This window comes from Mucor mucedo, assembly GCF_025094135.1.
Source record: "Mucor mucedo strain NRRL 3635 chromosome Unknown EV154scaffold_31, whole genome shotgun sequence".
Taxonomy (NCBI): domain Eukaryota; kingdom Fungi; phylum Mucoromycota; class Mucoromycetes; order Mucorales; family Mucoraceae; genus Mucor; species Mucor mucedo.
In genome coordinates, this window is record NW_026252315.1 from 260,337 (window position 1) to 283,651 (window position 23,315).

General features: G+C 33.7%; 6 protein-coding genes across 6 annotated transcripts; 5 read left to right on the plus strand and 1 right to left on the minus strand.

Moving 5' to 3' along the window:
* Positions 1–4,131: 4,131 nt before the first annotated feature.
* Positions 4,132–5,578, plus strand: EV154DRAFT_562076 (lipase; the record flags this gene model as incomplete). The annotated part of the gene is made up of 5 exons (XM_051605712.1): positions 4,132–4,794; positions 4,858–5,012; positions 5,070–5,335; positions 5,396–5,474; positions 5,545–5,578. 5 exons carry the CDS (start codon positions 4,132–4,134, stop codon positions 5,576–5,578), a joined length of 1,197 nt encoding a protein of 398 aa, XP_051459201.1.
* Positions 5,579–7,930: 2,352 nt separating this feature from the next.
* Positions 7,931–9,512, plus strand: EV154DRAFT_504101 (lipase). Its single transcript, XM_051601000.1, has 5 exons — positions 7,931–8,699; positions 8,751–8,905; positions 8,955–9,220; positions 9,289–9,367; positions 9,427–9,512. Exons 1-5 carry the CDS (start codon positions 8,079–8,081, stop codon positions 9,458–9,460), a joined length of 1,155 nt encoding a protein of 384 aa, XP_051459202.1. The 5' UTR covers positions 7,931–8,078; the 3' UTR covers positions 9,461–9,512.
* Positions 9,513–10,635: 1,123 nt separating this feature from the next.
* Positions 10,636–12,072, plus strand: EV154DRAFT_562078 (lipase preproprotein; the record flags this gene model as incomplete). Its single annotated transcript, XM_051605713.1, has 5 exons — positions 10,636–11,283; positions 11,360–11,514; positions 11,572–11,837; positions 11,901–11,979; positions 12,039–12,072. 5 exons carry the CDS (start codon positions 10,636–10,638, stop codon positions 12,070–12,072), a joined length of 1,182 nt encoding a protein of 393 aa, XP_051459203.1.
* A 2,074-nt stretch (positions 12,073–14,146) lies between these two features.
* EV154DRAFT_480053 (lipase) lies at positions 14,147–16,475 on the plus strand (the record flags this gene model as incomplete). The annotated part of the gene is made up of 6 exons (XM_051598305.1): positions 14,147–14,320; positions 15,312–15,710; positions 15,765–15,919; positions 15,979–16,244; positions 16,306–16,384; positions 16,442–16,475. 6 exons carry the CDS (start codon positions 14,147–14,149, stop codon positions 16,473–16,475), a joined length of 1,107 nt encoding a protein of 368 aa, XP_051459204.1.
* Positions 16,476–19,101: 2,626 nt separating this feature from the next.
* EV154DRAFT_462166 (lipase) lies at positions 19,102–20,785 on the plus strand. The gene is made up of 5 exons (XM_051597579.1): positions 19,102–20,008; positions 20,069–20,223; positions 20,287–20,552; positions 20,608–20,686; positions 20,740–20,785. Exons 1-5 carry the CDS (start codon positions 19,361–19,363, stop codon positions 20,771–20,773), a joined length of 1,182 nt encoding a protein of 393 aa, XP_051459205.1. The 5' UTR covers positions 19,102–19,360; the 3' UTR covers positions 20,774–20,785.
* A 1,210-nt stretch (positions 20,786–21,995) lies between these two features.
* Positions 21,996–23,041, minus strand: EV154DRAFT_562081 (carbonic anhydrase; the record flags this gene model as incomplete). The annotated part of the gene is made up of 6 exons (XM_051605714.1): positions 21,996–22,068; positions 22,127–22,301; positions 22,355–22,450; positions 22,501–22,644; positions 22,704–22,727; positions 22,792–23,041. The coding sequence occupies 6 exons, from the start codon at positions 23,039–23,041 to the stop codon at positions 21,996–21,998; spliced, it is 762 nt and encodes a 253-aa protein (XP_051459206.1).
* Positions 23,042–23,315: the final 274 nt, after the last annotated feature.

Here is a 23,315-nt window from a genome sequence, read left to right on the forward strand (position 1 = left end):
ACATGCTGTTGCAACTAATTTGGGGAAAAACATTATATCATAGATGCTTAATAATAATAAGGGTGCAGAAAACACAATTACGGTATACTAGATAGATTCGGCAATAAACATTTCATAAAATCCATTTGTATGCGCATCAAGTTAATGACCTGTATTATTCTTCGATTTGAAAATGACAATAAATGAAACAATTTACAATTATTAATAGTGCAGTATACATATTTCCACTACATGATTATATCGTGCTTAGAGGTCATTTTAACGACACGTTTATTGCATAGCTGCCGTCCCGTACATAAATACAGAAAACCAGAGTTAAACGTCATTAGTCTAGCCTGATTTTTCCTGAGAACCCTCTTCATGCAGGGAAAAAAATCACTTGCAATATATCTAACTCGGGCAAATAGTTGTAGTATCAATCCGATTCCGGAACAGTCATTACGCCTTGATAACTTTTAGTATGCATCTCCAACCGATGCATTACTAGCATGTTTTGAATTGCCATGTGCACAAGGAATAAAAACTCGATACGATTTAACACGTTTATAATGCATATATAAATTTTATAGATGTGATTTCTTATAGAAGCTAGAAATTAAGACGATTGGAGTATAACACCTTTTATATTATGGAAAAATAAAGAACTCCCTTTATTCAAAAAAAGGGAGTCAAAGGGTCAATTCAGGTGGTGGCAAAGGGGATAAATACTATGATAATGTATGATTGATACTCAAGCCTTCCCCGATATATGCACATATCAGAATATCACTTTTACATTTTAGCTCATTAATAATGCCACAAAGACTGGATACAACTGTAAGATGAACAATCATAATAATTTTTATCGTGCGTATAGATGGCAGCGCTCAAGATACCTTTAAAAATGTTACTCATAGAGAGTCATGTCAGAACTAAACTATAACGCGGATCAGGTATTGCTTTTAAATATAAAGAGTGCATTTCTTCTTAATATGATAAAATAATCATAATTCAAATTAAATGTCGTACGGACTTAATCTTATCATTTTATTTCATATGGTTGCAACTTGATACACTATAATGAGCATACTATAAGAATAATGTTTTATTTTGTACAAAGTTTCTGCCTGACATTATATTTTGACAAGTAGAAATTACCAAGAAGTGAGCCGAGAACATAAAACTATTGTTAAATGAACGGACCAATGGCGACAAGTCGCATCAGTGTAGTCCGTATACAATTTTTTGAAAAGCCTTCAAGAATTTCAAGCACAAAGATTGTTAAAAGTGTTTATTCTAGCTAATCGATCAAAAAATAAAAAATAAGTAAGGAAAATAAAAATAAACTAATCTATATTTTTGACATAGGAGGTAGATACGGTCTAGTACTTTGTATTTGTTGTACTTACAAAAGTTATTGTTAAGTCTAAAACATTCACCGGATTTGAAAGTGTAAAATATTTAAGCTGTGGTAAATTGCTCATTACGGGACCCTATAGCACAATAATATCCGCTTAATATGCCTCAAAAAGCTTACATGATTTGATGTTGTCGTATCGTATCACTGTTTAAACGGAACGACTATATAACAGTTCTGATTTAAACATTTAATTATCAACCCAAAGCTCTTAATATATGAGTAGTTTAGCGTAAAACAACGAAGGGTTCCTAAACCCAACCGGTTATTTTGATACCTCAGCTAAACTAAAAATAGCGCCACCTTTATAATAAAACGACATAGGATATAAAATATAGAACCTGGATTATCTTACTCGACATAACGATTTAAATGAATTTTTATTTAGTAATTCTAAGAAAGGTATCAATAGCTTTTGGAACTTGAGCATTCTTCATATGCTAAATTACCACATTTGTTCATGTAGCACATCATAGCACTCTGACTAGATTTTGTTGTAGCAGCTGATGGCACAAATCAGTAATAAAGTCAGGAGGTTTATCGCTCATCTTTTTATATTTGAACTATACAAACCAAGTAGATATTCTATTTAAGCGAAAAAAAAAATTGCACAAAATTGTAACCAACGTATACCCCTTAGGTTTTTGATCTTGAAAATAAGAGCATCGTGAGCTTAAAATACAATTTGATCCGAAATCGGGCCTTTATGTGACCCCAGGGTTGGTTTTTTTTTTTTTTTTTTTTTTTTTTTTTGCTACTGAATGGTAACTTATTGCCCGCTTAGAGTTGTTCTAAACTTAAAGCTTAAATAATGAATCACTAGCACGTCTTATCTTGTGATGCTGTTAATTTGATGTTTGTATGTCCACTTAAATTGGATCCACAACAATGTTTGAATAATACAAATCAAATCTGCACATAACATTGTCTTTTATTAAACGATGCACAGAATCTACACAGTTATAATCCGTAACACCGTGTGATAGACCGAAATTTAGGGGTAAATGGCGGTAAACCATTGAACGCGGCACTCTTATGGATTTATACAATTCTTCGGCTGTTAAAATTGACATTTTTCACTACACGTAGTATTTTAAACTTTCAATCATGTCGGGAAAATCTGGAGTGTCTTCGTAGCACATGCTATTAAACAACAATAGAAGGAAACAGGTTCGCAATAGGGGTATCAAATTTTTGTGACTTAAAAAAATATAGGTTGCTTTGACATAATTGGCATTCATCCACAGTAGTTTTTTTATATGTATCCTACAATTAGATACTTATAATCATTTGGACTTCATACAGAAATAAGGGTACATGCAATTGATCAAATTACTGCTATGACATGATATTTCGATTGACACACTTAGAATTTGTTGATTTTAGAGACACGTATCTTTTAAAATTATTAAGAATACATAGTTTCACCATGCACTGTAAATTGTTATGTTTCAACATATCTTGTGCTTAAAACTTAATTACCTAAATTAACATATTGAAGTATTTTTAGTTATTGTGTCCATTTATAAGATTAGATAGCCTGCATATTACAAGAAAATGCATGTGATTTAAAATGTACCGGGTGTACCAACAGCAGTTTGGTGTCTTTCTAATTTCAAGAAAAAAATTTACCCTTGTCTTATCAGAAGTAACAGATAGTATTTTGAGGAAATAACAGGCTACAATAGTTGATTTTTTGAGAAACGTGTATTTAATAAGGAGCAAAACAATTATTTGAACAATTTAGTGCTAAATATAACTCGCTCATAGCAGTGTAGTGTTTTTCCGGGAAAAACTTCTAAATTTAAAGACAGTCTCTTTATGTAACAGTGTCCACTTCACTTGTGCTTTTTCTCCTGTGCATCAAGTTTAAAGGATCCCGAGAGAAGGAATAAAATTAATTTTGGTACCAGCTGAGTTGATATGGTATTGAAAGTGCTAAAAAATTTAATGAGCGTTTTGTTTTTTGTACCTTCTTATTAAATCCACAGTTGACATTTCGTGAAATGTTTTAAACTTTATCAGATATTGATAAGCAAGATATCGTATTAGGTTGAGTAAGAGAAGTACCATTTCTATAAACATTGAGAAATTTGTCTTTCATTAGCTGTCAACAGTCTTTAATTTTTCGAAGTATCCGGGGTAAAGCTTTTAGTTTAATGCACTGTAACTTAATATGATTCCTGGTTTTTAAATAGAATGATTTATGCTAGGTAAATACATATGTCTTATAGAATGGAATATCTGGAAAAATACTTTCCGTCAATCAAAAAATTTAAGTTCCACTTTTTTCTTTTCTTTGTGACACAGCAGGAAGGACCTGGTTTTTCCTGACCTATTAAACACTGTGTATTTTAAATAGGAAGAATATACATTATCGAAAATAAAAACACCAATCCAATGACATGTTTAATGCAAGCCAAATTTTCAGAAGCCAATATACACATGCTTGCGTTACCTTTGTGGAAGACAATTGTAACAATGAACGATCAATTGTACAACCTTTAACGACTTAGCCGCATATTTTTTCCCAATGCAATTTTTCCTGTACACGTTTGTTCAAGATGTGTGCTTTCAAGCAATTTTTTAAATTGGTATATATAAGTACTGTCTTTCACTTCAAACTTTTCAATTCATCAACAAACACAACTTCTCCTTCCACTCTTTTTCCTTTGAAGCAGCCCTTCATTTCCTCTCGTTTAAAAGCATATTTTATATTTAGTGAAATTTATAAAATGGTCGCATTCACTTCAATTACTCAAGGTGTCTTCTTGCTCTCCTTCATGATGCTCGGTATTTCCGAGGCAGCACCTGCTAGCAGCACATCTTCTGCATCTACAGCCCCACACTTAAATGGAACAACTACTGATAACTTCACTTTCCCTCCCATTATCTCCAGCCGTACTCAACCTGTATCTGATCCTGTATTTGCCGGTAATCTTAACGCTGAGGCTGAGAGCATCGAAAAGAATAAAAAATGGTTTATTGAACATGGCGGTAACTTTAACAATATTACGAAGCGTGATTCAAACTCTGTCGGTGGTATGACAATGGATCTTCCTAAAAATGTGCCTCCTATGCCTGCCGCCATTAGCATTTCATCTCCTAATTCTGATTCTGACTCAGGAAATGCTGCATCTGTGGTTTCTGCAACTTCTGCTCAAATAACCAAGTTCAAGTTCCATGCTGCCCTTGCTGCCACTGCCTATTGCCGTAGTGTTGTTCCAATTGGTAGCTGGAATTGTGCCAATTGTTTAAAGTATGTTCCTGATGGTAAGCTTCTTGTCACTTTCAGCTCTCTTCTTGCCGACACCAATGGCTTTGTTTTGAAAAGTGATGCTCAAAAGACTATTCATCTCGTTTTCCGTGGAACTAACTCTATCCGCAGTGCTATCACCGTAAGTACAAATTAATTTATGATTATGTCGTATTACATAGAATTTTGACGCATGCATTTTTAGGATTTAATTTTCGACTTTACCAACTACGCTCCTGTTAAAGGCGCAAAAGTTCATAAGGGTTTCTTGGCTTCTTACAACGAGGTTGTTAATACTTTTTTCCCTATTCTCCAAGCTCAAATTACTGCTAATCCTAGCTATAAAGTAGAAATTTCGGGGTAAGTACTAGTTGTTATCGTTACCTTCTTATTACTGACTAACCAAAAATAATTTAGCCATTCTCTTGGTGGCGCACAAGCTTTGCTTGCTGGTATGGATCTTTATCAACGTGATAAGAGACTCACATCTAAAAATCTGAGCATTTATACTGTTGGATGCCCTCGAGTAGGTAACCCCGAGTTCGCTTACTACGTTGATTCTACTGGTATCCCCTTTTCTCGTTCTGTCAACAAGAGAGATATTGTTCCTCATGTTCCTCCTCAATCATTCGGTTTTCTTCATCCTGGTGTTGAAGCCTGGGACAGATCTTCATCTAATGTCCGTAAGTAGTCCTTACAATATTTTGACCTTGACGATTTTTTTATTTACATAAATTTTCTAGAAATCTGCAGTGCCAACATCGAAACAAAGTACTGTTCTAACTCGATTGTACCTTTTACCACTATCAGCGATCACTTAACGTAAGCTTGCGCGCAAATTTTTTTACATAACTTATCTGATATTGACAATGCAAAAATTTATCAATTTTAGTTACTACGACATCAACGAAGGCCTCTGTCTATAATAATTAACCGTTGAAATACAATTTTATTGTCTTGAATTGATATTAACCATATCGAATAACCTTAAAATAAAAAGACGTTTGTATCTTTACTTTTAGTCTGTTCATTATTATTGTTAAGATTTCCGAGAGATTTATATAATTTTGACAATGCTTGGAACGCAAAGTATAAGATTCGAATTAGGAGCAAAAACAGTGCAGGTAGCGCATTGTTAAACACAAACTTTTACACGATAACACATGTAACATATTACGTTACACACACCGCGCTCAGAATTTGCTTGGCTCTTCATCTTTTATTATTAAATTATTTTTCATTGTCAAAAAATATAAAGTCTCGAAAATTATATTTATAATATGGCCGAAGAAGATGATAAAAAAAACCCAAAGTTCTTCTAGAAAGATATAAGAGTAAGTGATTCCAAAAAATTAACTGAATAAATGGATAAATGAATTTCAAAATACCCCCTAATTTGTTTTATTTTGTATGATTTGTGGAATCCTCTAATACCACAAGTATTAATTCTTATGAAAGAATATTTCTGTTATGAAAATTGTCATCATAAATTGATGAAAGAATGTAGAAGGACTTATTGCTTTTATTTTATACACTGACATACAACCTAAGACAAGTACCCGTTAAGAGCTTCTCGTCATTTTTTGCTAATCAGAACTTGTTAAGTTATACAGTTACTAAGTCTTCCAAAAAAAAAAAAAAAAAAAAAAAAAAAAAAAAAAAAAAAAAAAAAAGTACTATGGAAAAGGCCATTTAAGATCTTGTTGTCTATAAAAAAAAAGACATAATAGATACTGGTTATGTTGCAATTTGTTTCAATTGAATTGACAATCATGTGAAGTGAAAAAGTAGTAATTCAGTGTCTTATGTCTCAATATACAAAGGTATCGGCAATACGTTAGAAGTTACAATATTGCATAACTAGCTTATTAGAAAGTGATTGCTTGCGAACCTTAGTCAAATGTGTATCATGTAACATATCCATTACTACAACTTTTGAAGAAAAGTAAAAATGCAAACAGATAAATTCAATTAATACATCAACTTCGTTCTTAACTTATTCTTATATTTCTGCTTATAAAAATACACAATGATCTCTGATAATTATTCTAGATACAGACGGTATGGAATTTGTTTCAAAAAACCCATTATACTAAAAACAAAAGATTAGTATATTAAACAAAGTGAATGGTTTGTAAACTAGGCGATATATTCGAAATGAACATCCATGTCACATTAAGTTTCAAAAAATCCAAGACATACTAAATATCTTTAGAGAAAGAAGAGCATAAGATATATTGAGATGAGAAACCCCTGTCCAAAGTATGCACATACAGACCGATATTAATGATAGAATGTGTTTGTTAAAATGTAAAGGCTTTAAATTAAGCAATTTTTTTAGTAAAGTAACTATCGAGCGTCTCGATGAATAAAGCAGTACATAAATATTAACATTAGCAAGGAAAAATGAGTTTTTACCTTGGTAACTGAATCCAGTCTATTCCATAAATCTACATGATCAATTGTCTGATTTTGACTGGTTTAATGTTATACAAATATGCAAGGCCTAATTACAAAAGAAACCCGCTTGGATGCACCATTCTACAATACAAGAAATTGGTATGAATTAATGTATTAGTATGATCATATGGTAGCATATTGAATTCGGAAATTAATACTGATCTGGATTGTATTGTTCATATTTCACATAGTAAGTGGGAAGCCATAATGATTATGTCTATGTAAGCTTTATTACTTTGAGAAAATAAACTTTTATAAGGTTGGTGTGACCAAAAACAGGGTGTAATTGAAGGTACCACAAGTGTATGTTGAATTCCTCTCAGGTTACACTTTCCATCTCTTTTTTGCGTGTCGCCTAACACAAATATAAAAACCAGGCCCAATTCTATTAACCTCTTTTAAGCAGTATAGTGTAACCAAAAATCTTTCATTTCATGTCTGTCTTATGACACGATTCAGAGTATTTCCTAGTAGCCGGTAGGTCTGTGCCTAAATAAGACGATCATTAGTCAACTCCTTTATGTTTTAGTTATTGTTATATAGAGAGCGTTTTTAAAGTCATTTGTATCTATGGTACTTATCTATCAAAATAAATATAACCCAAAAGAGAAGTATTTTTAACAATGTATGCGTACGATCTCATGTATGCAGACAATAAAAAGGTAATGAGAATTACGCATGTGTACCGGCTTATACGTTTTCTCACTTAACGAATAATCCGGGGGAATGATCGAAAAACTGGTACCACCATATAACAAACGTTATATAGATGGCGCAACCGATTAATACGAAATAAATTATGAGAATAGCATATGTAAATTTGATGGACTATTTTTGACATTTTCAAAAAAATGTATAAATACTGATGGTATAGAAACGAAAAGTTTTTTTTTAATTCAAACAAAAAATAATCCTATCTAAACACTTCCACATTTCTTTAAATTACCTTTAAATTCGGCTCTTTTGATGGTTTCCTTTACATCTATTACAAGTGGTATAATCCTGATTTCAGTTATGATAATTGGGTCTTCAAAGGCTGCTCCCACTGCTCCCACTGCTCCCTATATTGCTCCCCATACCAATGCTACGTCTACTGCCTCTTTTACACTCCCCCCAATTATTAGCAGCCGTGTCAAGCCTGTCTCTAATCCTGATTTCGCAATCAATCTTAATGCAGAAGCTCAGAATATTGCCAAAAACAAAAAATGGTTCGAGGAACATGGAGGTAGCTATAAAAATGTTACTAAGCGTGCTTCTGAAACAGTCGGTGGTATGACTATGGATCTTCCTACAAACGCGCCTCCTGTAAATGTTGTACCGAGTTCTACCGTAATTACAGCAAGTGCTGCTCAGATAGCCACTTTCAAAAATTTTGCTGGTATTGCCTCAACAGCCTACTGTCGTAGTGTAGTACCTCTTGGAATCTGGTCTTGTAAAAACTGCTTGAAATTTGCTCCTGACGGCAAACTTTTAGTTACTTTCAGTTCACTTCTTGCTGATACCAATGGGTTTGTTTTGAGAAGCGATTCTCAAAAGACCATCCATCTTGTATTTCGTGGAACAAATTCTATTCGTAGCTCAATCACTGTACGTACATAATTCTTTGTATAATACATAGTAGACTAATTTTTCTTAAAGGATATGGTTCTCATTAAGAGATCTTATCCTCCAGTCAGTGGTGCAGAAGTTCATACTGGGTTCTATGCTTCTTTCCAGGAGGTCCTAAAAACTTATTTTCCTGTTGTTCAAGAACAGTTGACTACATATCCGTCTTACAAGGTTGTGGTTTCAGGGTATGGTTTAACTATTTGTTAAAGCGTAAATTCTGAATTTTATTTTTAGTCATTCGCTTGGCGGTGCACAAGCAGTGCTCGCTGCTTTAGATCTTTATCAACGTGACAAACGATTGACTGGAAAAAATCTTAGTGTATATACGGTTGGTGGCCCACGAATTGGCAATCCTGCTTTTGCATACTATGTTAGCTCTACTGGAATTCCTATAACTCGCTCTGTTAATGACAGAGATATTGTTCCTCACGTCCCCCCTCAATCGTCCGGTTTCCTTCATCCAGGCGTTGAAGCTTGGTCTCGCTCTTCCACAAATACTTGTAAAGATTGAAAGAATATAATGATAAACATGTCGTGTTCTCGCTAATGAAAATTCCTTTATATGTAGATATCTGTACTGATAATATCGAAACCTCAGAGTGCTCCAATTCTATTGTACCGTTTACGAGTTTTACCGATCATTTGACGTAGGTTACACGGTTTTTATAAACGTTTGATAGAAGCATACTAACCAATTTTAATTTAGATACTATGACATCAATGAAGGTCTATGTCTTTAAAAAAATTGCGAATAAAAAAATTGCCTATTGATTAGGCGTTTTTAATCCTAAAGTTGTGTTAAAAGTTAGCTCATCTTAAGCCTCGTCTTATTGTTATAAATTGGGAATGGACGATATATTAACCGATAACAAACAAACAAATATCGTCTGTGAATGATTGATTATAATGAAATTCTAGCATGACGAACATTTACAGTTTTAAAATTTGAGCTTTACCATAAAATTTTATTCTTTTACTCTAATTTAATTTTTAAGAACAAAGTTATCTGTTGATCTTTTTAAATTGAGATAAAATCTTAAAAAGCTACCAGGCTTTTTTTTATTTTTTATTTGTTAGTACCAGTTTGTTGTGATGTACTGACAAGTGAATAAGCAAGGGTTTTGTATTAAAATTTACAGACGCTTTTGGGCATTACTTCACATTCTCTTCCCAATCAGATCGGTATGCGTGTTGTTTTAACTGCTTTCATTTTTTTTTCTTTTATCAGTAACGGTCGGACTTTGCATTTGCATATCTTACATCGGCTTCTAATTCATTTTTGCGTGTTGTGTATAACGCGAGAACTGTTCTATTATACGCGACAAAAAATAGTATCCTTTTATTATACTTTGAGAGTAGTCTCAAAAAGAATAAAACTATGTAGATGGTCCTCCTCAGGATCTCCTTCCAAAATAAATGACAGCGAACAAACTTAAATCGATTTTCGCTGATTAAGGCTTCTTCTTCTATGGTTTTATCTAATGTTTAAAGTCGCAAAATGTATAAAAATCCCACCAAAAATGCAGCTGCCAATTACATTTGTTACTATCATAGAATACTACATAATCTTGTATATCCATGCTGCAATACAAATACATACTAAAATGGGGCCACAATTTTCAATTATACCTGACTAGTGGTTTAAATATGTAGTGTGTTGTATTGTAAACGGAAGGTATCGATGCAGTAAGTCGTTTTTATTAACAATAAATTGCCTATCTATCATTAAATAAAAACAGAAATAAACATTCTTGATCATTCTGATAGATGTCAAGTTCAAATTGGTATACTTTTTAAAACATTTCTCAGCTTTAACTTATTCTGTTAGGGTATATAACTGATATATTATCTTTTCTAAAATAAAGTTTTCTGCTAATACCAGTCTTCCATTAATCCTAAAGTCTCTGGACCAAAGATGGTTTACTTCACGTCCATTAAGAAAGGCATCTTTGTTATTTCCATGGCCTTAATCGGAACATCTCACGCTGCTCCTGCAACCTCTGACGGACCATCCAACGCCTTACGTAGCGATACCAATTTTCATAATTTTGCTCTTCCGCCACTCATTTCTAACCGTACACAGGCGGTAGTTCCCCATTCTAAAACGATTAGCTTAAACAGCGAAACTGAAAACATGTTGGAAAACATAGAATGGTTCCAAGAGCTAGGAATCAACTATACTGGCATGGTTCAACGAGGTGACATTAAAACTTTGGATAAAATGATATTGGATCTCCCAGAAAATATTCGTGCTGCAAGTGAACAGAATCTTCAGAATAGATTAAACGTTAATTTTGGTGATGAAATTGTCATAGCATCTCCGGGTCAAATAAATAACCATAAATACTATGCTGCACTTGCCGCTACCGCTTATTGCCGTGAGGTTACGGGCCTTGGTCTTTGGACATGTGAAAACTGTCAAAAATATGTTCCTGATGGCCAAGTTATTTTCAAGTTCAATTCCCCTATTGCCGATACCACTGGTTTTATTTTGAAAAGTGACAGCCAGAAAACAATTAATCTCGTTTTCCGTGGCACGAATTCCCTTCGTCAAACCATCACTGTAAGTACTCTTCTCTCTCTCTCTCTCTCTTTTTTTTATTTTTTTTATTTTGGCTATTCATTAAAATATTTCTAAGGATTTGATTCTTATCAAAAAAGACTACCCTCCAGTCGATGGTACTCAAGTACACACAGGCTTCTATAACTCTTATTTGGAAGTTGCAGATCAATTTTTCCCTTATATTCAACGAGAGATTGCCGCCCATCCAAACTACAAGATTGTTGTCTCCGGGTAATTATATTTCTAATTAATTAAATTGTACTTGTTAACCAGTATATTAATTTTTAGGCATTCTCTTGGTGCTGCTCATGCATTATTCGCTGCTTTAGACCTTTATCAACGTGACCGTAGATTTGACGCTAGCAATCTAAGTGTTTATACTGTTGGATCTCCTCGTATCGGGGACACTAATTTTGCATACTATGTTAAGGGTACCGGTATTCCTTACTATCGTTCTGTAAATGATAGAGATGTTATCCCTCATTTTCCCGCTCAAGGTTTAGGCTACCTCCACGCCGGTATTGAAATCTGGGATTTACCTGGCTATGGTTCTCGTAAGTATTGATGACCGTCAGTTTTTGTTTTTATCTAATTTTTTAATCTGTTTTTTCTACAAGATGTTTGTACTTCCGAAACCGAAAGTGCTTATTGCTCTAACTCTATCGTACCTGCTACTCATATATTAGATCATCTTACGTAAGATATTTTTTGTATTACAAGTAATATACAAAATACTAACATGTGCTTTATTTTAGTTATTATGGTATTAACGAAGGGCTCTGTCTTTAAAGTTTCTAAAATAAACTATGTTGAACGCTTATTATATCCTCAAATAGAAAACAAAATCGCAATCCGTTGCTTTGCTTACAGCATCTATGACTATAACAGTTGTAATTGCACAATTAAGGGTTATGAACGCATTGTCAATTTAAAATAAGCTTAAAATGAGTATTTGTAAGAATGCTGGCTAATTTGTTAAAAGCTAAACAACTGGCTTATAGTTCATAGCAATTTCGTGATATAACTTGTACATCTATTTATTTTGTTGTGGCCCGTACATATTGGCCAAGCATTCTTGTGATTTTTATTTTATCTAAAATTTATATGCAAGCTTAAATTGACAAAGCCAAATTTTATTGTTTTGATTTGTTTGTCGGTATGATAGTAATAAACCCTCAAACCGTTATTCAAATTTGACTTTATACAAATAATCATGCAGCATAAATTTTATAGATACAAACATTCACTTTGACTTTTTTAATGTATTTGCAGATTAAGATGATAAAATTTATAAACTCATATTTGTAATAGCTGTTATAATTTTTCTTTCAACCCACTTTCAGGTGTCTATTTTAACACTTAAAACAAATCGCTTCCACCCTTGCACTTAGTATTTATTATGAAATTTTATACAAGTCATTAGAAATGAGAACGTGTAAAGTGCAAAAAATTGATTTAGTATTTATTTATTTATTTGTCCCAATATAAAAATGTATAGCTTGGTAGGTTTATAAAAGTACATACACCCTATCTCTTCTAAGTTTATCGTTTTGATAATAAAAACTTGGGTGACCGATAAAAAGCGGCGAAACGGCGGTATCTAAAGTATTATATAGACCAACATAAGACATTCTTTTCGCATTTAAAGTGAATTTTTATTCTGAGAGCAAAGATAGTATTTTTTTGTCTAACTGCCCTAACAAGGGTTTAGAGATAATCGATAAATGCGGCCTTAGTATCTATTTAGCAGCTATGCCAAAAAAAAAAAAAAAAAAAAAAAAGATTATAATCATATGATAACTGTAATTTTCTATGACGTTTCATTATACAATAGTAATACGGTTCTATGTTGATCGTAGAGTGTGATTATTAGTTAATTACTTGTTTTCACTGCTTAAATGTTTCAATCAAAAAAATTGTGCTCGCATTGTTGATCCCATTTCATTTAAAAAAAAAAAGAGAGTTCCTGTCCGTTTTAAAGTACAAAAATGAAAATAATAAAGAATAAGATTAACTGTGTTTTCCAGAATGTGACGATCTATTGCTTAATCAATGAACATTTTTCAAGATATAAACTTACACGAAAAACAGTATAATCGCTATAACACATGATACAAGTTTCCTAAATCAATCTATATCAACAACTAGCTGGCACAAAACTGGCTACATTGTTTCAATTTCGAAAGTACAAGTTTGTTCCAAATACATTTCAACCAAAATCTGTTGATGTATGTTACTAAAGAAAACCGAAATATCACGTAGAATGTTTATATAACATGTCTAATAATAAGCGACTAATCAATTTTTAAAATCTACCAATCGGGGAGGTATGTAGTTTTATTGCCATTAATAGGGTCTAGTCAGCTTTGAAATAGTAATTTGCACATCTTATTTTTTTATGGCTGGAATTTCGCGAAGAGATATATAGTACAGGAAGTCTGGTTCTATAAATTACAATGCAAGTATGTATTCTGTAGGATCATACAAACTCAGACCATGCTGTAATATAGAAGAATAATCGAAGGGTTATAATAAGTCCTTGCTTAAGAAAGATAAAGCTTAAAATATTATGTGAGTTAAATGACACGTTCTTAAATCGAATAAACCCTAAAAAAAAAATAACGACCAAAAATAGTGGTGGTAAAGAACAATAACATTCTTAACAAAACTATTTATGTGCATGTGGTCCTTTGATGGTAGGAATTTAAGCAGTTTCTTTACAGTTATTTAAAGATTTAGTATACTCCAGCGATGTATATAAGGAAGACATTTTTTTTTCACGGAAAACAGAATAAACAACACTTTCGATTATCTTTTCGTAGCATTTTAATTTATTTCTTGCATCTTAATTTATTTGTCACATATGGTCTCTTTTGTTTCTATTAGTACGGGAGTTTTCTTCGTTTCTATCGTGCTAATCGGGACATCCCATGCTGTCCCTCCTCTATCTGAAGCACCCTCCCATTTGTCTCAAGATAGCGCAGGAAATCCTGGGAACATCACTCTCCCATCGTTCATTGCTAGTCGTACACAGGTGGTACCTCTGTCGTATTTGGGTACGATCCACTTAAAGAATAATTAAGCAAATCGTCTAAATAAATAAACTATGAAATTGAAACAACCTTTGATGTTGCATATCAGCATACGCTTGTATACTGCTATACAACTTCTCCTACTTCGAGTACATACTTCTATATAAAAGATTGCATGATTGGCCTAAATACGATACACGAATGACAGTTGGATACAGAATGCTATACCACTGAGTTACGATATCACCGATCGAGAAGAGAAACTTCTCAGATCAATCAAGAATTATAAGAAAGAGAAACTTAATATTAATAGTTCTCTCAATGGATTAGCTACCCAGAGAGAGAATAGAACAGCTATTAATATAAATGGTTCATTTACTTATATATTGATATAATTATACTGCTGATAAAGAGTATAAAGAAATAGTGTATGAATTAATGGATACCTAGCTTCTACAACCAAATATACAAATATCGATAAGACATTTTATATTTGGGATCGTAATTTATTCATTACAAAGATAATGAATAAATGATCAACTATTATGTTCTATTGCCAATTACACTTGACAAACAAGTATGCATCTTTTACAGTAACCGTTGCATGATCTGATAAATAAGTGTCTCGTAATACTAAAGATTTATTAGCATACTCATGCTCCCGATCCACTGATATGGGACAACGTTATCTGGAAACAATTCTAACGAGTAGTATCCATTTAATCCAAGGCGGGAAACAAAGTATAGATCTATTCCAAAACCAGAAAGGTTGACTCATCATTAAAACTCAGGAGAGTTGTGCAATATAAAAAGGATCAATTATTTCATAGCAGCAGAGTTCTTTTAGTCTATTTTTACCCCTAATAAAAATATACTTTTATCTCATTACTTTTCTATGTAATATTTTGTCAAATACCACAACCTCCCCATTTAGAAAATACCGGCTTAGATAGTGAAACCAAAAATATGTTGGAAAATATAGAATGGTTTCAACAGTCGGGAATCGATTATACCGGTATGGTTCAACGCGGTGACATTAAGACTTTGAATAGAATGATATTAGATCTTCCAGAAAATATTCGTGCTGCAAGCGAAAAGAATCTTCAAAGTCGATTAGACGCGAATCTAGGTAACTCAATGATCCTAGCATCCCCAAGCCAGTTAACGGATCATAAATACTACGCTGGTATTGCTGCCACTGCCTACTGTCGCGCGGTTACAGGTCTCGGACTTTGGACATGCAAAAACTGTCAAACTTTTGTCCCTGATGGTCAAATGGTTTACAGATTCAATACCCCTGTTCATGATACTACTGGTTTTATTTTAAAAAGTGATAGCCAGAAGACAATTAATCTCGTTTTCCGTGGAACAAATTCCCTTCGTCAAACAATCCTTGTAAGTAGATACATAGCTCTTTTTTAGTTAGGGTTTTATTAAAAATTTCTCTAGGATCTGGTTATGATCAAAAAAGATTATACGCCTGCCTTTGGTACTCAGGTACACGCAGGCTTTTATAACTCCTTTTTGGAAGTTGCAGATGAATATTTCCCTTACCTTCAACGAGAAATCATTCTTCATCCAGATTACAAGGTTGTTGTTTCCGGGTAATTTTTTATCTTAAAAAGTCATCTTTATACACGCTTATAAAATTATTAACTCTTAGGCATTCTCTTGGTGGTGTTCAAGCATTATTTGCTGCCTTAGATTTGTATCAACGTGATAGTCGATTTAATACCAAGAACCTAAGCGTATATACTGTTGGATCCCCCCGAGTCGGTGATGCTAATTTTGCAAACTACGTTAAGAGTACTGGAATTCCATATTATCGTTCTGTACATGATAGAGATGTTGCTCCTCATGTTCCCGCCCAAGAATTAGGATACCTCCACGCTGGTATCGAAATTTGGGATTTGCCTGGCTATGGTGCTCGTAAGTATCAATGGATATAATAAGATTTTCTCATCTAATTTATTTTTTCCCGTATTTCTAGACATTTGTACTTCAGAACTCGAGAGTCCTTACTGTTCTAACTCTATTGCGCCTGCTACTCACATATTAGATCATCTTACGTAAGGTTCTAACCTTTGTCTTATAAGTAATACTCGCTAATGTGCTTTTTGTTTTAGTTATTATGGTATTAATGAAGGGCTCTGTCTTTAAAATTATTAAAAATAAAATATTGTGCTTGCATATTGATCCATTCTCTTCAACAATGAAAATCCCTTGTTTGCTTTCAGTAGATACTACGCAGCTGTATCTAATAGCAACATGTATATATATATATATATATATATGGACTATTACAGTAAATGTTTAGTGATACAAGTTATAGTCAAAATAAATAATATACATCCACGTTCAAACAGAGAGAATGTGGCGCAACGCTTTATTAGGTGAATTATCAATTGCATGAACTATTATTTCATTGATTGGTAAATTTGTGACTAAAGTAAATTTTTTGTTTTATTATAGAGTTTAATAATTAATCGTTTTAAATTTATTTAGCATAAGGGAAAATAAGATCACTTTTAATTCACGCAGAGAGTTTAAACTTCGTAACAGCATAACTAACGCCATTGCTAAATCGGGTGAGCAATCTACAATGATGCCCTATGACAAAAGCTTAATCATAAATATAAGCATTGCATACATAAATAAGCACATTTGGGCAGATAATGTATTCATATTGTAACGTTTAGTTGATAATGGTAATTAAACTTCTAAAAATAAATAATTTTGGCCTGTTGTTTAATATATTCCTTGGTCTCCCATGTTAAGACCTGAAAAAAATGAGATTCCGTTGTTATGTTTGGTAAGTATCAATACCATAACCTAACATTCTTGTTAGTATACCTTGCCTAAAATATATTTACAGACTGAAATTTGGCCAGGTTCAACATTCTAGGATTTGCTTTGTTTTCCAATAATGTTTTTGTTTGAATCGCGATCATTTTAGTTGATGATGGGTCCTATGTATCCATTTTAGGGTTTTTTTTGCTACCATTCTTTTCTCGAGGAAAGCAATTTCGGGTATTTCTTATGACAGCTAAATCAGAGTAATTCCATCCTTGTGTTTGTTATTTACCGTTGGACTCGGGCATGTATATACCAGTCATTCGTAAAATTTAAAACGCATCAAAAATTAACGTCCATAGTTATCTAAGATTAGCGGCCTTTGGCTTCAGGGACTTTAAAAGTCGTTCCCAAAATTAAATGTTATTTTAAAGGAGTGACATCTGATAAATAAATTTTGCCGTCTTCCAATGGGTTTTTATCATTTAGGTTTAAATTTAAAATTGCATTAAGCATACTAAATAGTGCTTCCTGCCAGAAGTACGCACGATTGAACATTATTGTGCTATTCGTAAATAAAAATTTTAAACAATACCGATTCTCCGAAAACTAAACAACAATGTGCTGCAAATTAACGCATAATTGTTGAGCTGTAGAGTCTCTGGTCATACTGTCGAGTTTTAATGTGATGTATAGGTTTCTTCTTCTTGTATCTCATAGCTTTGATACCCCTGATAGTAAAGTCACTAACCGCTGGTAATTACTTAATCGGCGAAACTTGTTTTCACTTGAATCTTTATAATCCCGTTTCAGCAAAAAAATAATAGAGGTGTGTATCTCTATCTCCTCTTATTAATGTATAATACCCCGTATTCTTGTGTTACACTGATTTGCGTCTACTTGACGACAGTCTTCAATTACTGATTAGCACCATATATAGCCGCTGCCACTTTAATTAATAATTTGGTGTGTCATTTTCTTGTTCGTTTATTCTTTTTCAATATGTTTTGTACGTATACTTATTTAGTGTGACATAATATGCGATTTTTTGTCTATAAAGTTTCAAGTGGCGGAGTTTACATTTACCGACGGCCTTTAAATGTTTTTGAAAACCATTGATCAAACATGAAGTGAATACAACCGGGTTGCCATGAGGTTACTGTAGATCATTGGGAATTTTTCTGAGCTGCGATTATAGTAAGATTTGGTTTTGTTTTGGTTTATTCAATGCGGTACAAAATAAGCAATTTGAAAATTATTGTGCTAATATGACAATGAATAAATAGAATAACAAAGAAGGAATGCATGTATAAATTCCAAATTTTGCAAACATGAGGGGATAGTCTAATAACTGACAGAAAACCTTACATACTATTCTGTTTAACCTGGAAAACTGTGCAACATTACCTTCATAATGTATGGCTTATAAAATATTTCTATTTTTAAACATATGGATCCATTGTATCGGCTCACTTTTTTTTTCCTAAATCATAATTGCTGTTGTTAAAATACATTAGTCGGTAATTGCGTTAAAAACACGAAAGACACGTTAATAAGGATTCACCTTGAATTCATTCCACATCATTGGTAGCCTCCGATATAGTTTGTGTTTAATGGCGTAACGTCTATTGCCATTATAAAGGGGTCAGTTAGCTTTAAAATAGCACGAGGATCGTCCACAAGGTTCTCATTGATGCAAATTGCACGTCTTGGTGTTTCTTAGTTTAAATTACTTGAAGGAAAATAAGGTTTCATGAAGATGATGGGGGTGGCTGTAACACCACATCACAATTACTATATCGGATCATGTAACCTCACATTAATGTTGCGTTACAGAAGCTTAATTGGGGGACCACGATTATTTTTTCTGCTTAAAAATACGGTTTTATTCTGCCATCCTTAAATCAAATAAGCTCCATTTAAAAAAAAAAAAAAAAGGCGCGGTAATGAGTGAGAAACATTCTTGACAACAAAAAAAAAAAAAAAAAAAAAAAAAAAAAAAAAAAAAAAAAAAAACTCTATGCAGGTATTGATTATGTGATATGGCAAATTATGCAGCTTACGATATTTCGACTACTTTGAAATTTCATTTTCCTTAACATTTTTCGTTGATGTATTTTTAAAATATTAACATATTCCAGCCATGTATATAAGAAAGATTTTTTTACTGAAGAAGTTTCTATCATTATCAATATCAACTCTCTTTTATACCACCTTAATATATCCCTTCCGACTTAATTTATTAGCCAAAGATGGTCTCTTTCGTATCTATCAGTAAGGGTGTCTTTTTCGTTTCCATGATGTTTATCGGAACATCCCACGCCGCTCCTCCTTCCTCTGAGGTACCCTCAGATGTTCCCCAAGATAACTCTGCCAAACATAGTAACTTCACTCTTCCACCTCTCATTACAAATCGTACTCATCCCGCACCTCCTCATTTGAAGGTCGCTGGAGTAGGAGGAGAGGTTCAAAACATGGAAGACAATATAGAATGGCTCAAGGAACTTGGTTTTGACTATCCTGGCATGATTCAACGTCAAGAGTTGGAGTCCGTTCATGGCATGGCTATCGATCTCCCCGCTGGAGTCCCTGCTATTAGTGCCAAGGATACTTTGAGCCGTTTTGATAATGGCAATGATATCTCTATAGCTGCTTCTCCTGAACAAATTAACACTCTCGCATTTTATGCTGGTGTTACTTCCACTTCGTACTGTCGTACTGTGACAGGTCTTGGTCGTTGGGATTGCAAAAATTGCCAAAAATATGTTCCTGATGGTCAGCTTATCTTTACTTTCAGTTCCCCTATATCTGATACCACTGGGTTTGTTTTGAGAAGCGATAGTCAAAAAACAATTCATGTTGTCTTCCGTGGTACAAATTCCATTCGTCAGTCTATCACTGTGAGTAAACTACATGTTTATTTTTTCTAACTATCGACATTTGTTAACACAATTATTTAGGATCTGGTCACGACAAAAACTGACTACCCTCCTGTCAACGGTGCCCAAGTTCATACAGGATTCTTAGCTTCTTACAATGAAGTTGCAGACAAGTATTTCCCTTATGTTCAACAACAACTTTCTAATTTCCCTAATTACAAAGTCGTAGTTTCTGGGTAAGCACTCAATCTATTTCATATGTTGTTGCGATGCTTTTCTAACACCATGATTATACTTAGACATTCTCTTGGTGGTGCTCATGCGTTGTTGGCTGCTTTGGATCTTTATCAACGTGATTCAAGATTTGGTCCCAATAACATGAGTGTCTATACCGTTGGTTGCCCTCGTGTTGGTGATACTAGTTTCGCATACTATGTTGATGCTACCCGTATTCCTTTTTACCGCTCTGTACATAACAGAGATCCTGTTCCTCATCTTCCTCCTCAAGCTATGGGTTTCCTTCATGCTGGTGTCGAAATTTGGGATAAGACTCTTGGTGGTTACAGTAAGTTTTTTTTTTAACAGAAGCATAAAATATTTGTAACTAACATTTTGAATAGGCATCTGTCCCACCAACCTTGAAAGCCAATCCTGCTCTAATACCATTGTCCCTATTGTTAGCTTCTTCGATCATTTGACGTAAGTTAATTTTGTATATTTGGGATCACTGTACTAACAATGTTTAACAACAGCTACTACGATATCAATGAAGGACTTTGTCTTTAATTTATTAATGCCTTAATTTATAATAAAATTTATTTTTGTTCCTTAAAATTGTTACTGGTCTTTTTTTATAAACCTGAGTATCCAAAAAATTGGGGAATTTAGGTTACTATGTTCATCTTTCACCAATCCGCCCGGTGTGAGAAAATCAGTTGTTTTGGAAGGAAGAGCATATCCCTGATCCAGCTCGTTTGTCCTTTTACTTTAGTAACAACTGATGAATGGGGTTGTATTAATTTTGATAGCTCTTGTTAACAGATATCGTTTTTTTAATAATCAATGGATAATGTTCGTTTGTTTGCCTCCGTATGTGGCTGTGGTAATTATTGTGCAGATCCCGTCCAACCTGGATTTAACAGCATTGAAGAGGCGTGTAAAATAGGTGCATAAAAGCTTTGTTATATCAATGTCAGCACATTATCACACTCAGATTTAGTGGACTCAAGCTCAAGCAATGATATTATTAAATTGCTTTGTACGCTTCATTTTTTTAAGCAGGTGCAATCCATCCGTCAAGTCAGGTTATAATGACATTGTTGAAATACAAACTGCTTCGCTAAATAAGTTGCTAATATTTGCTTCTTCATAACCACATCCTGACGATGTTAAATGTATACAAATATCATGATCATGGGCCCCAAAACATGCGATAACCCTAGGAAAGAGTCGAAACTTGATGGTGTGAAAGAGAGGGTACATTATTTCTATTTTGCATATATAGGCACACTATCAAACAGCGGACCTACTTGTGGAGCTGATTTTTATATCCTGCGGAGAAAATGAAATAAAACCGCCATGGGCAATATATTTTTAACCTGTGATTTCAGTAAAGGTAGTCCAACTATAGCTGTTTCTGGTAAATATGCTGTTTGTTTGTCACAATAATAACTGATAACATGATTTGGCTGATCTGTAGTCTGGAATTCGGAAGTCGTTTCTTGCTGGATATAGACCTGTTCGGATTCCGAAAGTTTTTGAGAAGGTTGGAAAAATAATAGGATTTTACGACGACAGTTGATATATGTTTAAATTTTAGCCTTTTGTTACGGGCTGATGTCACAATATTGCTATGATGCATTTATATTCTTTTAGTAGAGTGTGTTTAATATAGATATCATTTTATTCACGAATAAATTCATCTTGTTTATTTTCGATTATATCCCATAATTGCTCAAAATGTGGGACGAAAAGCGATGAATTCACTGTTCCGTCCAAATGCTGTTTATTAAACTTCATGATGATAGATATCTTCGAGTGACTCATTATCACTCACACACCAATCCAACTTTTTAACCAAACTAAAATATAAAAATGTAAGCAGGTTTATACAAACATGTGGTCTCTATTCATATTTACCCGTCCTCAATGTCATATGCCCAAGCATGAACGGTCAACTTTTGGCCGTTAGTCCAAGCATTTTGAACAATGGTAGAATGACAAACATTCTTGGCAGAATTGATAGCATTTAACTCAACAAGTTTTCTAATTCTTTCTTGGTCGGTTTTTAAGCCATCCATTTCCTCATTATGCACTATTTTAAAACGGTCAGCTGAAAGCAACAGATGTCACATGTCCTAAACTTACATCTGTAGACATCCTTGATGGAACGTAACCAATTGTCGATTAAACCGAACTGACCTGAGCCTGCAGCAGCAGTAACACCGCCACAGTTGTAATGACCTTGAGGAGTAGTCAGTAAGTGTAAGACACGACCAGGATTAAATACTTACCACAAACGATGATGTGTTCCACCTTTAAGACGTCGACAGCATATTGAATGACAGACAAACAATTTAAGTCACTGTGGTTAACCACATTGGCAATGTTTCTATGAACAAAGATCTCTCCAGGCTTTAATTGAACAATGTGGTTTGCTATAAAACAAACAAAAGAGTTAATGCCACTGCCAAAACAAGCGTTTGATTTGTATTACCAGGAACTCTTGAGTCAGAACAACCTAAAAAAGGAGATAATTAGTAAACAAAAGATGATTGTAATACAAGGGTTTGTTTCACTATTACCGATCCAGAGAAGCTTTGGTTCTTGCTTATTAGCAATATCACTGAAGAATTCTGGGTCCTCCTTGATAACAGCAGCAGCCCAACGCTTGTTGTTATCCATAAGACTGGTCAACTCATGATCTTTAGGGTCAAACTTGTTCATGGTGATGGAAGTAGTGTTCTTATCACATTCACATGGATCGACTTCTTCAGACTGAGAAGTGAGTACAAGTGGTGATAAAGAAGTAAACTGACTAGTGAATTTGCTCATTTGAGATAATTTTTAATATTAAAAAAAGAAAAGAAAAACCCCCAGATCTTTCAGTCCCTTTTGTACACTCCCCCAATAATATTATGCTTCCGCTAACGTGACTTGGGATTAGCATTTCACATCAAAAAGTTTTTTTTTTCTAGATCTCTTATTTTTTGTTCGTTTCGTCAATAACTTCAAAAATGCCTCCCAAAAGAAAGACCAACGCCAATCAAACTAGAAAGCCTAAGAAGGCTGCGACAAGTAAGGAATTTGTTAATGTATTTAAAACATT

Coding starts and splice junctions, on each gene's coding strand:
- EV154DRAFT_504101 (XM_051601000.1), top strand. CDS start 8,079: ATGGTTTCCTTTACATCTATTACAAGTGGTATAATCCTGATTTCAGTT. Junction 9,221..9,288: donor TCGCTCTTCCACAAATACTT/GTAAAGATTGAA, acceptor CTTTATATGTAG/ATATCTGTACTGATAATATC. Junction 9,368..9,426: donor AGTTTTACCGATCATTTGAC/GTAGGTTACACG, acceptor ATTTTAATTTAG/ATACTATGACATCAATGAAG.
- EV154DRAFT_462166 (XM_051597579.1), top strand. CDS start 19,361: ATGGTCTCTTTCGTATCTATCAGTAAGGGTGTCTTTTTCGTTTCCATG. Junction 20,224..20,286: donor TACAAAGTCGTAGTTTCTGG/GTAAGCACTCAA, acceptor GATTATACTTAG/ACATTCTCTTGGTGGTGCTC. Junction 20,687..20,739: donor AGCTTCTTCGATCATTTGAC/GTAAGTTAATTT, acceptor GTTTAACAACAG/CTACTACGATATCAATGAAG.